The sequence below is a fragment of the Chiloscyllium plagiosum genome, unplaced genomic scaffold (genome assembly GCF_037043375.1).
Source record: "Chiloscyllium plagiosum isolate Xiang-an unplaced genomic scaffold, Cpla_swu_hap1 HiC_scaffold_17, whole genome shotgun sequence".
NCBI lineage: Eukaryota > Metazoa > Chordata > Chondrichthyes > Orectolobiformes > Hemiscylliidae > Chiloscyllium > Chiloscyllium plagiosum.
This window is the reverse complement of record NW_028270155.1, coordinates 49,792,018-49,807,626: the sequence shown is the minus strand read 5'-3', so window position 1 is coordinate 49,807,626 and position 15,609 is coordinate 49,792,018. Positions and strand designations below refer to the sequence as shown.

Below are 15,609 nucleotides of genomic sequence, written 5' to 3'. Positions count from 1 at the left end.
GAAATTCTTACTATTCCTTTGCCCTCATAATCTAATTTTTCTTTTTTTTTAATTGTTTTTAGTTTTTTTTGCTGCTTTTGAATTTTACTCCAATTTCTTATCTGCCACTACTTTTCACCAAATCACCAATTTTATTATATATTCAGCTTCCTTCTTTAGCCATGGATGGTCGACCCTCTTCATAGAGTCTTGCCTTCTCACGGAAACATGCTCTTAAAAGCCCAGATATATTTGATTCAACAAGGAATAACTTCTATAAAAGGATCTTTATAGTATGACAAACACCATAACATCGGAAGTTATTGTGTGCTAAATGATTTCTAATCAATTGCAACCTGCAGGAACTTCAACAGCCAACCCTGTGCTGAAGAACAAAATCACTGATTGCAACTTTTAGATTCCCCATTTAACTCCACATTAAAGAACATATGATCATTTCAGTCTTGTTGGGTCCTTTTTGTTAAATAAACATTTGTTTATGTTAATGGCACAATTATGACAACTATCTCACAAGCCATACAAAATCCAACTGTCAAACACCAATACATTGGTATTAGTGGATAGTAAGTAATCGTAGGAGCTAAAGGAATCTTGTCATTTTAACTAAGTATCCTAACTCTGTCCCTCACAGAGTCAGTGCTACTGCTTTCCTCCACTAGTTCTTAAAATGTGATTCAAAGAAAAACAGAAACAAAAAAGAAATTGTGGAATATGTTGGAGGCATACGGAGGACAGATTTTCAAAATCCCACCCAAGCATAAAAATGATGCCATGGGGTCATTATAGAAAACAGTTGGTTTTCACTGTTCCATCATTTGAAAACCAGACTATTTCTAGATTAGGATGTTGATCCAGAACACCAGTTTTAGAGCCAATCCACAGCATTGGTTTGTTTCTAGTCAGTCTTTACAAAACTAGTTTTATAGTTGATCTATAGTGCTAGTTTTACACTAGATCCATAGAACTGGTTTTATAGTCAATCTAAAGTGCTGGATTTACAATTAATCCACCGTGCTGGTTCTACAGTTGATCTAAAATGGTGGTTTTACAGTGGATCCATTATGCTGGTTTTATAATGGATCCACAATATTGGTTTTACATCAGATCCACAATGCTGGTTTTACAATGGATCTACAGTTCTGCTTTTATGATGAATCGACAGCACCAGTTTTACACTCAAGCCGAAGAACCTATTTTACAACCAGACCCACAGCACCAGCTTTACAGTCAATCCATAGCATGTGTTTGACAGTCAATCCACAGCATGTGTTTTACAGTCAATACACAGTGTCAGGTTCACAGTCGATCCCACAGTGCCAGTTTTGCAGTGATTCCATGACACTGACAGTCAACTCCACATTGTGAAGCAGCAGCAGGGAAGCCTCAACAATCACTTGGGGGTCTCCATTTCTATTATGGCATATTAAAATGCAAGTAAATGTGACATTTATGAATAATCAATTCAACTGAAAAAAATGAGTGTACCATGGAATTTTACTTCATTGAAGTGTGCCTTGATTCTGAAAAAGTTGGGAACCTCTAGTCTACAGTACTATTTTTACAACCACAGTTTTGGTTTTAACAGCTGATCTACAGCATCAAATTTGTGACTGGGTAGCCAGTTGAAAACCTGTATTATGTTAATAGATGAAATCAATTTATTCTATGTGATAATTAAGTTTATATCAGCATCATTGGTAAAGGTGTTATATTTTGCAACAGCCATTTCCTTTTTTTACTCACAGAATATGTGTGCCTCTAGAAAGGTTAATATAAGTACAAAGTCTGAAAAAGATGCATTAGACAGTGTGTGTTTATGGACCAATAGGTCAAGTAGAAAGGCCAAAGCGCTTCACCTGAAGCAATATTTCATTGACTACCTCTCCATCTTTCCTTCGCGTCCATTCTTGCAACATGATAAGCATCAAGCTCTGAGGTAGTCATCTACAACAATGTCTTCCCTGCATGACATTTCCTGTTTCAAGCGTTTGGTTTGCTTATCCGCATCTCTAGCAGTCTTTTTTAAACTAGGCTCATCATCAGAAAAGCACGGGGCACACTGCATCCTTGCTCATGATAAGAAAAAAATTGGCTTGAAAGTTGGCTGTGATTCTGATCTCACTGTTACCTTTTCTTGTGTTCAGTGATTACACTATTAGAGGGATTTGTACTTTTCAAAACCTCACACAAAATCTTTTTAATTTAATACAGATAAAGACGACATTACTGTTTCTATTTAGACAGAGTACAATTTACCTTTTCATTTAAAGCTAATTATTAGACAGTTTGAAAATCCTTTAAAAATACAAAAGAATATTTTCTTTTCAACATATCAGGAAAGGGCTTACACAGAAAAGTATTAGTGCCAAAACTTAAATGGCAACAAGAAAACCCATATCAGTTTTTCCACTAGTACAAGAGTACTGCTTTGTGTCTACCCAACATTTCTGGCACAGTGGGAAAACCTGGTCAATCTCATATTCTTCCCTGGGACCTATCCAAAGTGCCAACAGTAGCTAAGCTGGATATTAATACACCCTCAACCATGAAATGCTGCCAGATATATAAGGGCTGAACCATTTTAATCAGTACATTCCCATCAAGCTCAATGTCAATGCAAACATTTTAAATGACATTATTTTTGGTAATGATTTGTCAATCTAATTTGGCATGCAATGTATCTCTGAGTCATAACAGTTAACCATTATAGTTTTGACTCCATATTCTTTGTGACCTCACAATATGGCTATTAACCAGAAAATTAAACAATAGAAGTCAGCTGCATGCAATAGTTTACTCTGATGTCTTTACAGATATTGTCATCAATCCATTCTCAGTGGACAAGTACTCAACACCCCTGTGTGGAGATCCAAAATTGCAGACTACAATAGTTTAAGGAGACAAGTATTTACTTTCATATTTTTATTAATAGAGATGTGTTTGAAATGATATTTCCACATCTCGCCTTCTTTATTCATTTCCATAAATTGCATCTTCCTGACTGAACCGAGAAACAATGCACAGAAGCTCTGCTAATTTTTATTTGACTGCAAAGAAGACCAATAACAATGAAGAAGTAACTTGTATTCATCAAAAATCTCAATGTAAATTAAACTAAATATACCCATATTTATTATGTCATACATATGAAAAATGGAACTGAAAATCAAAACTTTTTCTTCTGTGGACAAGTGTTAACAGGTCTTCAGGACAAAGTGGTGGAATAGGCAAATGCATTTCAACACTAAATATTTAAAGATGGTAAAAATTAATTTTTTTAGTAAACAAGCTTTTGCTCATTACAATCAAAAATATTTAAATTGGATTTCATTTTTTTAAACAGACACAGAAGTTGTTTTTAGGCTCTGTGGATTTTATACATTTTGAAGCTGATACGAATTTTAGTTGCCTTCAGGATTGCATGATTTCAGACCCTGGGAGACAGGCTGCTATCCAATGCATCTAGGAACAGCAATAGCAAGTCTCAATCATCTCACAAGAGATTCTTGGCTTTTTATGTTACCTCTTTTACTCAGAAAGCAAAGCTTGTATAGGTTCTTTTGAAAAGTAACTGTATCTTTGAACGGTGTTGACTGCTATCTTAATCTCACACCTGATAATGCTTCAATCTCAGATGCCTTTTATGAAACACAAACATTTACTTAACCTTCATCTTTCAATAAATGCAGCATTCATCTAATAGCTCATCATTTCATAGGGTAATATTTTGCAAAAATGCTTGATGCTTTATCTGGATGTCATTTTAATGGAAGGTTCAACATTTACATCACAACAGTGAAAACTGTGGGGGGAAACTGTCCACAGGGAGATAAAATGCCAGGAATAAATAGTGCCATTAGAATATGGTAAATATAAAAGATCTACTCTTGACTTGTGCTTTCAAGAACCATGGCACCTTGAAATTAGAAATTTAATGATAATTTTCACCCAAACAAATAGTTGAAACCTATCTTCAAAGCACAGGGTTTTTCTCACTATAACCATTCTGCTGCATTTTTTGAGTTAAGTTGATTTGAATATATACATACTGATAACAATGAAATCTGTCCAAAATACCATCAATGCAATGACAATTTTATATTTTAAATTAAAACATTTATTAAAAAGAAAGTTTAAAAATGTTAGTGAAATCTAAACATTATTGAAGAACTGCTTTCATTGTTATTGCTTCAGAAATTTCCTTTTACATTGAGTCTCATAATGTATCATGCACATCTTGACTTGATAAGCTTTGAAATAAAGGCTCCTAATGTTGGGCCCAGAAAATAGCTGCTCTCAATTTTTTGTTTGTTTTCTGCATTTATATTTTCCTTTCAAATTTAAATGTTCATTCTAAATCCTTTTTGAAAGTGATTTAAGGTAATGTAAAAAAAACTTGTCAAAAACAGTAGTCAAAATACATAGTGAAATTTATTTGATATTCTTTCTTCAACTGCACAGAAATGATGAGGCAAATCGAAGAATGTATTTCTGTAGAAATAAAATTAACTTTAGGGAAGGGGTATTGTTGGTAAAAAAAATGGTTTTCACATTATTTAAAATAATATCATGGTATTCTGAAAAGCAGTCAAGATTGACCAATGAAATTCAGAAACTGTCATTAACCCAGGAAGACTATGTAGCATTTCTGCACCATTATCAGGCTCGTCCTATTTGTAAAGTTCACTTACAAAATACTGTTGAAATTCTTATTGATACTTGGTACTATAATTCATCAAATACAATTCTTCAAGATGCTAAGCAATAGAAAACAGGTTTGTGTTCAGCAAAATGTCAAGAAAACTCAGAATTAAAAGGATAAACATGAGACATTGTGTAGGATTGGTAAACCTGGGGTACTGGGCCATTTCTTTCCCAGCATTCCTCAAAAAAATTATTTCTCCCTCCTGAAGGAATCTGAAATTTTTATAAATTGTACAGTGCAGAAAAGCATGTTTTCATATAGAAATAAAATGGCAACTGTTTAGACACATTGAAACCTGTTCATTATCCAATCTTTTAGTATATTAGTCCCTTTATTAACAAAGGATTTTGAATATTTTCTATTCATTTGTGCACAACTGATCCCGCTTTATGTCATAATATGATCAGTTTTAGTGAAGTATTGACTTGGTTAAAAGTGCCCCAACGAACCACAATAAATCTGATATTAGATTATATATTAATATCAAAACACATTAAATCATAGTAGGAGCAGTACTTCTTCATACTCACCTGATTTCCAATATTTTTAGAGCTTTCCTTATCTAATTTCTGAGCAAATCCATTCATTTTTCTCTTTCACTTTTAAATATACATAAACCTGTTCAGCTACAGCTGTTTAATATTATACGTGCTGGTTGGCAAAGACCAGCTGCCATCATTGTACTGTTGGGTATGATAATAAGAAGGCTTCATTCTGCAAAACTGACTTTACTAAAGCAATCTACAATACGGCACAAAAATTGTAAGGCGACTGCGACATGTGAAACACGGGTGTATAAATTTGATTGATGATGGCTTTAAAAATTCAGCAAATGTAGGTCAACAAAAGAGATGGTGAACTTTTAAACCTTTCCTGTAGCATAGAAAGAAGAAAAGCATGTAAAGCAGCATGTGGTTATCATACAGCAGCTCGCTGAATTAGCATAATGGCTTCTTCTAATGAATGTGTTTGAAAGCACCAAATGCTTGTGAGAGTGCCAAACCCAATATAAAGCTCTGCACGGGCACTGTACCTTTGCACAAATGTGTCACTTAAAGCTCACATGTCATCTCAATGGTTGTTTGAGAGCATGTCCACAATTCTCATGGCATACAAGGTAAACTATCAAGTGTGGCAGCAAATGTAAGTACACAGCAGTTAATACAATCATTACACCAACCGATGTGGACATGGATATTCTTTAAAGAATCAGTGTCATAAATGGTATATCTTATTTAAAACAGATAACTCTGGTTACCTCTGCAATCGCTTCTCCCTTTATTTTTTAAAAAGAATATTTTTCTTTACAAAATGTTTCTTATCACACCACAAGGTTTGGGAGGAAATACTCAGACTGACAGTGTGAGTAGGAAGTCCAAGGACATGGGTACCCTTTACAACATTACAGCTAACTCCCTCAACACTGTCGATTACTTAGAGACTCTTCAAACCAGTTATGTCATCATTGTAAACAAGAGTACCATGAAAGTTAGTTTAAAAAAAGAAAAGCAAGTTAGGTTAATGATTCTTGATAGCTTTGATTTTTAAGAATTAAATTTGGCATAAATTTGAACAGAAGGATTATGTAGTGATTCTTTTCAGCAAGGATAATCGACTTCATAATTTGTAAAGTCACGTAACATGGTGTGCATTACATATCCTATAACAATATTGCTTATGTGAATGTATTTTGACAGTATCACTAAACACTGTTTCACTTGCATCATTCTTTTACGATTCTGTTACCTAATTTTACAGGAAATATATATGCATCCCAGAAAAAAAAGCTGATCCGTTTGAAACAATTGTTCATTGAAATGTGATCTCCCTGCTTTTGGAAGGATGTTGTGAAACTTAAAAGGGTTCAGTGAAGATTTACAAGGATGTTGCCAGGGTTGGGGGGAGAGGCTGAATAAGCTGGGGCTGTTTTCTCTGGAGTGTTGGATGTTGAGAGGTGACCTTATAGAGGTTTATAAATTCACGAGGGGCATGAATAGTGTAAATAGACAAGGTCTTCTCCCTGGGTAAGGGAGTTCAGAACTAGATAGCATCGGTTTAGAGTGAGAGGGGTGCATGTATGGAATGAGCTGCCAAAGGAAGTTGTGGAGGTTGGTACAATTACATTTAGAAGGCATCTGGATGGGTATATGAATAGAAAGAGTTTAGAGGAATATGGGCCAAACGTTGACAAATGTGACTAGGTTTATTTAGGATATCTGGTCAGCATGGATGAGTTGGACCAAAGGGTCTGTTTCCATACAGTTCATCTTTATGACTCTATGTTCATCTTTATAATCAGTCATGAACTCCAAGTAAGGGCTGAATAAACTGTGTTTAGAAAAATACAGCAAATGACATGAAGACTTGGAAAAGAAATATGATTTTGTTTTTATATCTGACAGTAATACAATATTAGTGATGAAAATACTATTAATTAATACAAATCAAACAAAATAAGTGCTTTAGATCAAATTATATTGTGTGCAAGACTTTTGCTTATGCAATGTGAACCAAAATTTCAGTAATCACAAAGAAAATGAGTACAAATAGAAATTAAAATATCAACATTAGACTCATGTCTGGTTGCACAGAATTGCTGTAGACAATTCTGTGTATATTAAATAAAGGCTTCATAAACTTAAAAGTGACGAAAACATTAACCTGCTTTATTGTAGGGTGTATATGGTTGTTGCCCTTTAATTCCGCTCTCATTCTTCCCTTGCTCTGGTCCCAATGGCTAAACACTTTCTGTAGCTAAGATGACAGTCAGGCTACTGGCCAAATCTTTGGTTTTGAGCTGGCTAAGTGAAAGAATGTCGCATCAGCCCAGGAATGATACACATTCTCTCTCTTTGCGTTTTTGCGATTAGTTACTCCTTTTTTTTGAAGGAGTTCTCAAGCGCTTCTCCACAGCAGTGCAACTAAAACGAGTCTGTGTGGGACCTGAAATTCTATTCTATCCATCATATTGTGGTGCTCCAAATTATAATGCCACCCCGACAAATCAGTTCTTGACAACACGATGTGTGTGTCAAAAATCAGAATGATTTACTTGCCAGCAGATTAGAGAAGATATCGATAAAATATTTTGAAATTAATTACAAGTTTCCAAAAATGTTAAAATAAATTATAAATGTATCATGATTCACAGTGAAGCACAATAATATACAGACTACCCTAGCACACAGTAATATATGGATATAAACATTGATTGCAGCAGCTATCTATTTTTCTCAAGTATTTCTTTTTCAATCATTTTAAATACTAGCCTATTACCGTTGAAATTAAAATTTTAACAATCTTGAATTAGTTAAATTCCTAAGAATTAAATGTGCAATCCCCATTAAACCTGAATAGAGCCATTTATGATCATTTTTGGAGCTAGATTATTTATGTTACTAGTTTCCCAGAAACCAATGGACATACTTGTGACTGAATCGAGCCAAAATGCACATCCAAATCTCTATAAATTTCTTTTTTTAAACAAGATCTACTTTTGTCAGTCAATTTAATCATTTGATTTATTGCAAAATTTAGGATCACAGTAAATGGACATCCATGTGCAAATGAAAGTGAGGCTATTTTCCAATGATAAGTTACATTGTCCTGTTAAACGCTGTTGATTGCTTTCTTGTTTTCTGGCCATTGCGGCTTCAGTATACTGCTGATGCAATAGTACCCTCTGCTGTTTTAATTCTTAAACTACACTGGCCACTGCAGGTGACTTAAGAATTCAAAATGACTAGCCACATGCGTGAAGCCACATTCAGAAAAACCTACTCGAGTATCATCTTGTGGTACCAAGGTTTGTTGATTACTTCCAAATGATGATTTTGGGGGGACAAGGTCATTGGGACATTAAGTTCTGACTTAATGAATTAAACACTTGCATGTGCACAGTGCTCTCAATACAGGGACTTCACAGAAGTTGTATGAAACTAAATTTGGACTAAAAGCTAAATTTTAATGAATGTCTTAATGATAAAAAGCAAGATAGGAAGGTACAGGAGTGAGGTGGGGTTGGCAAGGGGAAGAATTCCAGGTCTTGGTAGCTGGAGGAACAGTTACCAATCATGAATAGATTAAAATTAGGAATGCTTGAGGCGCCACAATTCTTGAAGCATATATAGCTTAGAGATTATAGGACTGTAGTAAGTTTAAAGTGATGGGGGAGAAGCCTTAAAAATTGAGCTGTTGAGTAACTAGAAGTCAATATGAGTCTTTGACAACATGAGTAATGGATTAACAGAATGTTGTGCAAGTTAAATTAGGATCATAAATTGGCTTCATCTGAGACATTTTTTTAATCCAAGTTCTTATCCAAGCGCCATCCAAAGAATGTTTATGACACCACTCTATTTCAAAATAGAGTCATATGGCTTTGTATCAATTGCATTTAATAGGGTTCTAGAATGACTTTATTCTTCCATTTTTATATTTAATTCCACGTGCAGTGCATTTTCATAGTTTTAACCAAAGAAAGAAACTATAGCTGTCTGTCATTAGTCTGAACCACAGACTGGACATTTAGTTTGAATAAATTAATACAGGAGGGAGTATATTTCCTAACTAACATTCATTATCCATAGCTCAATGCTGGATCAGTAAAATACAATAATTTACATACCATTTGCTCCATCTCTCTCCAAGAGTTCTCCAGCAGAATCATTGGTCCAAACCACCAGTTGCTTGCCTTTGCTGAACGTTTCCCTTGAAACCAGAATTGTCGCAACCACTCAAATTCAACCTATAGCAAGAAATATAGAAAGCTGAGATATCTTATCATTTGGGCACTGTTATGTACAGTATTTGCTTATTTTAGTAAAAATGAATATTATCCATTAACAATAAACAAATTTGCATATTTCTCTCAACATTAGTGTCAATAGCCTACACCTCAATGTCCTACATAGCAAAGACTACAATACTCAGAATACGTTGGAAATATTGTAACATCGAACTAAAATCAGGCCCATCAGTATCTGCGAAGAAGAACACAGATTAACATTTCTAGATTGAGACTCCTGAGGTAATCTGAGAAAGGGTCCAAACCTGAAGCATAAACCAACTGTTTTCATCTTCACAAATGCTGAAAGACACAAGTGCATTTCAAGCATTTTTCTGTTGTAATTTAAGATCTTAAAGCTGATATCATTATTCTTGAGATCCAAGCCTGTGGGCAAGTCATCTCCAATCGTTGATCATTTTGCTAAAATCTGGCTTGTGTGATTAACTCTCGCTTTTTTTTTAGAAAAGGGTATCAGTGGGTATATATCAATGGTGAGTAAATGGATTTGAGGAACCGATCAGACATGATCAAACTGAATGCAAAATAGGCTCAAGGGACTCCTGTTCCTTTGTTCCATCATGGTTATAGTTCCAACTGACCCTCATGAATGCCTGATGTAGCTATTTTCTAATCAACCTGCACAGGAATGCTACTGGAGCGGGCAGGAACACTACCGCTATTCACAGGAGCCCATATAAATGTCTAGTATAACTGTGTTCATCAAATACAAAATAAGATCAGTTCTGGACAACAAATTTATGTGAATATGTAATATCTACACTGTATTTCATGGGGTTTTTTCCTACTATATAATACATGAATTCATGGTTTTGCTGATTACATATCTCGAAACCAAAATGTCACAAATGATTAAATTTTGTCCATGTGAGCCTGCAGTTACAAGTTTAGAAAATAAACTAAAATATCTGATTGCTTTGGAATATAGAGACTGAAAATATCATACAGTAGCTACTGAAGAAATTGAATAGATAATTTCTTTGTGTGTTTACTGAATGTTATGAGCATTATTCTCTATTTGATTTCCACAGAGGACATTCAAACAACAGAAATAAATTGAAATGATTGCTAATTTCTGAATAGTTTCAGAACAAAAAAAAAAATCAGAAGCATGAATCTGGTCTTCAAGACAAACTATTCATTGCTGTATATTACACACAGCCCTTGAATATATCAAACGTGCAGGCATTTAATGCTATCTGTCCTGTCCACTGCATTGTTTGAGTTTACATTAAGAATATATTCAAACAAAGAAATGAAATTGGAAACCACAAAATGTGCCTTCTTTTTCTGCAGTTAATGAACAAAAAAATTCACAAGACAATAGCTTCTTATTAACCTGTATTTTATAAATCTTATGCAATCAAACTATCAATATTACTAGAAGAAAAAAATTGCTATGGCAGGCATTCGATGGTCACTTCAGATCCATGCATGAGTCAAAGGAAAATACTGGCAATGACATTTGCGGTTCTGCACGATGGAAGATTGGGTGGGTGAAGGTGGTGGTGAAGATGAGCTTTTGGAGATGAAGTTGGTGTGAACATCTAATCTTTTCTATATCGCATTGTATTTTGGGAATTATTACCTGTGAAAATCTGACTACAGAAACATGGAATTTACATTATATTACTCTGTTTTTCCCAGTTTTGTGTAATATTCAATATAGTAAAAGTATTCAATAATTCTATACCTGACAAAACAATACCGAGTTATAGTTAATACGTTAGCAGAAAGTAATCAAGATTTAAAGATTGATCAATGTGCAGCCAACACAGTCAAACATTAGTCTCAAAACCGGAAACCTCAGTCTCTAAAGATGTTTACACATGATGATCTACAATTATCAGTGGGATGAGAACTGGCTATGCAGGCCAAGACGTAGGCTACCTTCGCTTATTGTATCATGCAGATGCCTGAAAGCTCCACTGTGTTTTGACTGATTGCAGAGAACAGGAGTTCACAGGGCCTTCTGGGATAGAAGGACAAAACAATGACTAATGAAATCACAATAAATAGAGCTTCAAGCAATTCAAATAAAAGTATATTATTATATTAGAAACGGGAATTTCACTGGCAAGATATTCTCTGCTTGCTGACTAAAATTAAAATAACAGACTTCAGAAAAGTTATAGTTCATGGAGTGAAAGGGACAGTAGCAACAGGGATACAAAATTAGCTGATGGATAGGGATAATTAGAAGTAATGGTTAATAGATCCTTTTCAGGTCAGAGGAAGGTTTGTAGTAGAGCTCTCCAGGAATGTATTTTAGGACACTTACATTTCCTGATCGATATTAATGGTCTAGATCTTAGTGTGCAAGGAATAATTTCCAAGTTTGCAGATGATACAAAACTTGAAAGTTTTGTAATTCTGAGAAGGTTTGTGTAACATCCACAATTTTGTCCTGATTATGGATGGAAGGCTATTGATGAAGCAGCTGAAGATGGTGAAGAGATGAACCATCTCCTTTTGTGCCACGTGTGACTCCAGTGGAGAGATTTACCCCTAATTCCCATTGCACCCAGTTTTGGTAGGACTTCTTGATGCCTACTCAGTCAAATGTGGCCTTGACATCCACAGCAGTCAGTATCGCCTTTTGCTCATGGTTAGCCTTTTTTCCCTATTTGAACCAAGATTGCAATGTGGTTTTTAGCTGAGTGGCCATGGTGAATCCAAAGTGGAGCAGGTTCCCTCAAAGCAAATGCTGCTTCTTAGCACAGTTGACCACCACTTCCATCACCTTACTGATGATCAAGTTTGGAGAGAGAGGAGTTTACAATGAAGCAGATGCTGATATGATTAAATTGCTAGTCATAGCTCATCACTTTAAATTTTAAAGAAATGTAAAAATATTCAAAGTTTTGCTAGAACAGCTGCAATGTTTCATACAGCTTGAACTTGCAACAATTTGGGATCTATTTCCAGTTCTATGCAACTTTTATGATATCGAAATAATGCTCTAATCCAAGAAAATGAAGGTAACTGAACTGCAGTGTTGTTATGCTCATTTAGATTTGTTGTAAAATATATTTTACATATGTCATTTATTTCCGATCATGGTGATTCTTTGACAGTGCTAAATATTGCATAAAGAAAACTCAGTACAAAATAACATGATGCAAGCACAGTGGTCAGAGGAGCAGTATAGTTTACTGTAACACTGCAACATTACCTACCTTTTCTACTAATACCCTGCTTCTGCTGTCATTATGGGAGCATGGTTTTTGGAAGAGCAGTAGAATTTAGATAGAAACGTAGAAGAGTATACCCTTCATGACTTCACTACTCTGTGTGCCCGAGTAGAATGTCAAATATTTCATAAGAAAAATCTAATATGTATGGAGAATTTTAATGATGTAACTGAATAGAGCAGCCATCAAACCTCATAAGATGGAATCTTGAAGGGCCCTGAATTATGTGGGCTATGGTGATAAATCTTGAAGAATCATCAACAGTCAAGTGAAGCCTATCTTCACTAACGGCGTTTTCCAGCAGAGTTCCAGGCATTCAGCTGATACTCTCACTTGGTAAAAATGAGATGCATATGAACAGAGATTATTGCTTATTGTTAGTCTCATTAACTGCACATCTCGCCTCATTAATATGTAGTCTCCTATAATCTGAACAGCTACAGAATTCTAGATAGCGAGAACCTTCAACAAAAAAGCCAGAATACCTAGCAACTCCAACTCGCTCCTTATATATTCATCTTGGTTACACAACACCTCAGGGCATGTACCAGGGCACTGTCTGCAATCACCCCATTCATGAATTCTGGCATCTGTCAACTGTCAGCCTCTGGGGACCTTCATGGTACCTCTCTGACCTATTTCTGCACTTTAAAGCTGTACTTCAAGGTGCACTAGCAATTAGCATTGAAATTTTGCCTCAAAGACATTACACACAAAGAGATAGGCACATTCCTTACAGAGTGAACCAAGGTGCATGTATTGGCATTTTCACTTGCCTTGTGAATGCTTCCTCACTATGAGCCTATCTTAAATACTCAGAGCATCCCTGCATGAGCTTGCCTTGCAGCCACTTTCCTCTTCTTCCTCCCCAACCAGAGGTATTAGGGCCACAATACTTTTACCTTGCGTTGCTGTTTAGCACAGAGATAAATCCACAAAATTTATCATAACTGTCAAAAAGCTTTGGTCAGGACAAGGGAGATATGGAATCCCAGCACAATACGTCAAGGGCAGTCAAGAGGCTAGGGTACTGTCAGGCAACCTCACAGGGTAGTCAGGGTCAAGATTCGCTCTTCAAAACAGGTTAAGGTCCAAATGTCAGGCAGCACACCAGTCACCTTGGCTCTTTCTGACCTATGGTGGCCTGTTTGTAGAAGATTTGATCTTGGACGGTGAATTGTTGCACTGTTGTGGAATCACATTATGAATTGTTGGATTAAAAAAACTAACTAGAGAAAACTTAGAAGTTGAGCGTAATCTAATTAGAAATGTAAAAATTATTAGTTGGAGTTTCCATGAGCACTTAAAAAGGATAAGAGAAGCTGTAGTGAATGTTGGTTCTCTCAAAGATATGAATGCACAATTAATAATGGAGAGTAAACAAATGAAGGAGGAATTGAACTGATATTTTGTGTCAGTCTTCACTACAGAAGACATTCGAGAACTAATTGTAAACCAAGACAAAAAGGAGGAAGAAACTTAAAACAAATCAAACAGCAAGGAAAGGGTACAGCAAAGGTTATTAGAGCCAAAGGCTGAAAGTTTCCTGGTCCAGATGGACTTCATCCAATAGTCTTATAAGAATTGGTACCCAGTCGGAAGGGAATTACCCTAGAAGTCCTTACTGTTGATCTAGACCTCATGAAGTCTTTTGGCATCAGATTAAACATGGGCAAACTAACCTCCTGCTGACTACCACATACTGTCTCCTATCAACTGATGAATCAGTCCTCCTTCATGATGAACACCACTTACAGGAAGCACTAAGGTTGGCAAGAGCGAAGAATGTACTCTGGATGGGGACTCAATTTCATCACCAAGAGTGGCTGGGCAGTACCACTACTGACCAAGCTAGTCAAATCCTACAGGGCATAGCTGATAGACTGGATCTACAGTAGGTGCTAAGAGTCATCCTCAACAATCTGCATGATACAGGTGCATCAGTCCTGATAGTATCGGTAAGAGTGGCCACCACGTACTCCTTGCAGAGACAGAGTCTCGTCTTCACATTGGAAATACCTTTGAATGTGTGTCTGGCACTATCATGTGGGCGGCACGGTGGCACAGTGGTTAGCACTGCTGCCTCACAGCGCCAGAGACCCGGGTTCAATTCCCGCCTCAGGCGATTGACTGTGTGGAGTTTGCACATTCTTCCTGTGTCTGCGTGGGTTTCCTCTGGGTGCTCTGGTTTCCTCCCATAGTCCAAAGATGTGCAGGTCAGGTGAATTGGCTATGCTAAATTGGCAGTAGTGTTAGGTAATGGTAATATGTAGGGGTATGGGTGGGCTGCGCTTCGGCGGGTCGGTGTGGACTTGTTGGGCCGAAGGGCCTGTTTCCACACTGTAATGTAATCTAATGTAATCTAATCTAATCATCATTCTAAATGGGACAGACTTCAAACAGATCAAGACTGGGCACCCATAAAGGATCTTGGACCATCAGCAGCAGCAGAATTGTACTCCAACTAAACTGTACTAAATTTTACTACAACTAAATTTTGCATTAAAAATAATCCAGTATACAAACATTACAGCAGCAGTGTTTGGAGGAGCTGTACAATCTGGCACAGAATAATTAATTTCTGTGGTAAAGACATCAAACTGGTTGAAATCTGTTTATACTTGAGAGTGGCATTAGGTTATTTGCAGAAACAGTTTGGAAGCAGGAGCAGTTTAACAACACAGCTGCAAAAAATATGGTTGGCAGCAGGCTAATAGTGACTTGGTTGAAGATTACCGCAGAACTAGCTTTTTATTTCATAGGACATTGTTAGATTGATGGAAAAGTTCATCTGGACACACCCAGGGTTTATTTCACTGAACTTTGGAATTAAGTTTAAACTAGGGGTCTGGTGGTTTTAGGAAATGGAGGCAGCCTGTTAACAGAGTAGGACTGAAATCAAT

General features: G+C 36.1%; 1 protein-coding gene across 8 annotated transcripts in view; it reads right to left on the bottom strand.

The window, feature by feature from the left end:
* The window catches only part of fto (FTO alpha-ketoglutarate dependent dioxygenase), a 420,844-nt gene that overhangs the window by 262,544 nt on the left and 142,691 nt on the right, over positions 1 to 15,609 (bottom strand). For all 8 annotated transcript variants that reach the window (XR_015759951.1, XM_087995912.1, XM_087995911.1 and 5 more), the window contains one exon: positions 9,333 to 9,452. Coding sequence is in view for 7 of the 8 variants with exons in the window: in XM_087995912.1 (XP_087852038.1) it covers positions 9,333 to 9,452 (120 nt within the window). In the remaining variant the exon portion in view is untranslated. The remainder of the gene's footprint in view (positions 1 to 9,332; positions 9,453 to 15,609) is intronic.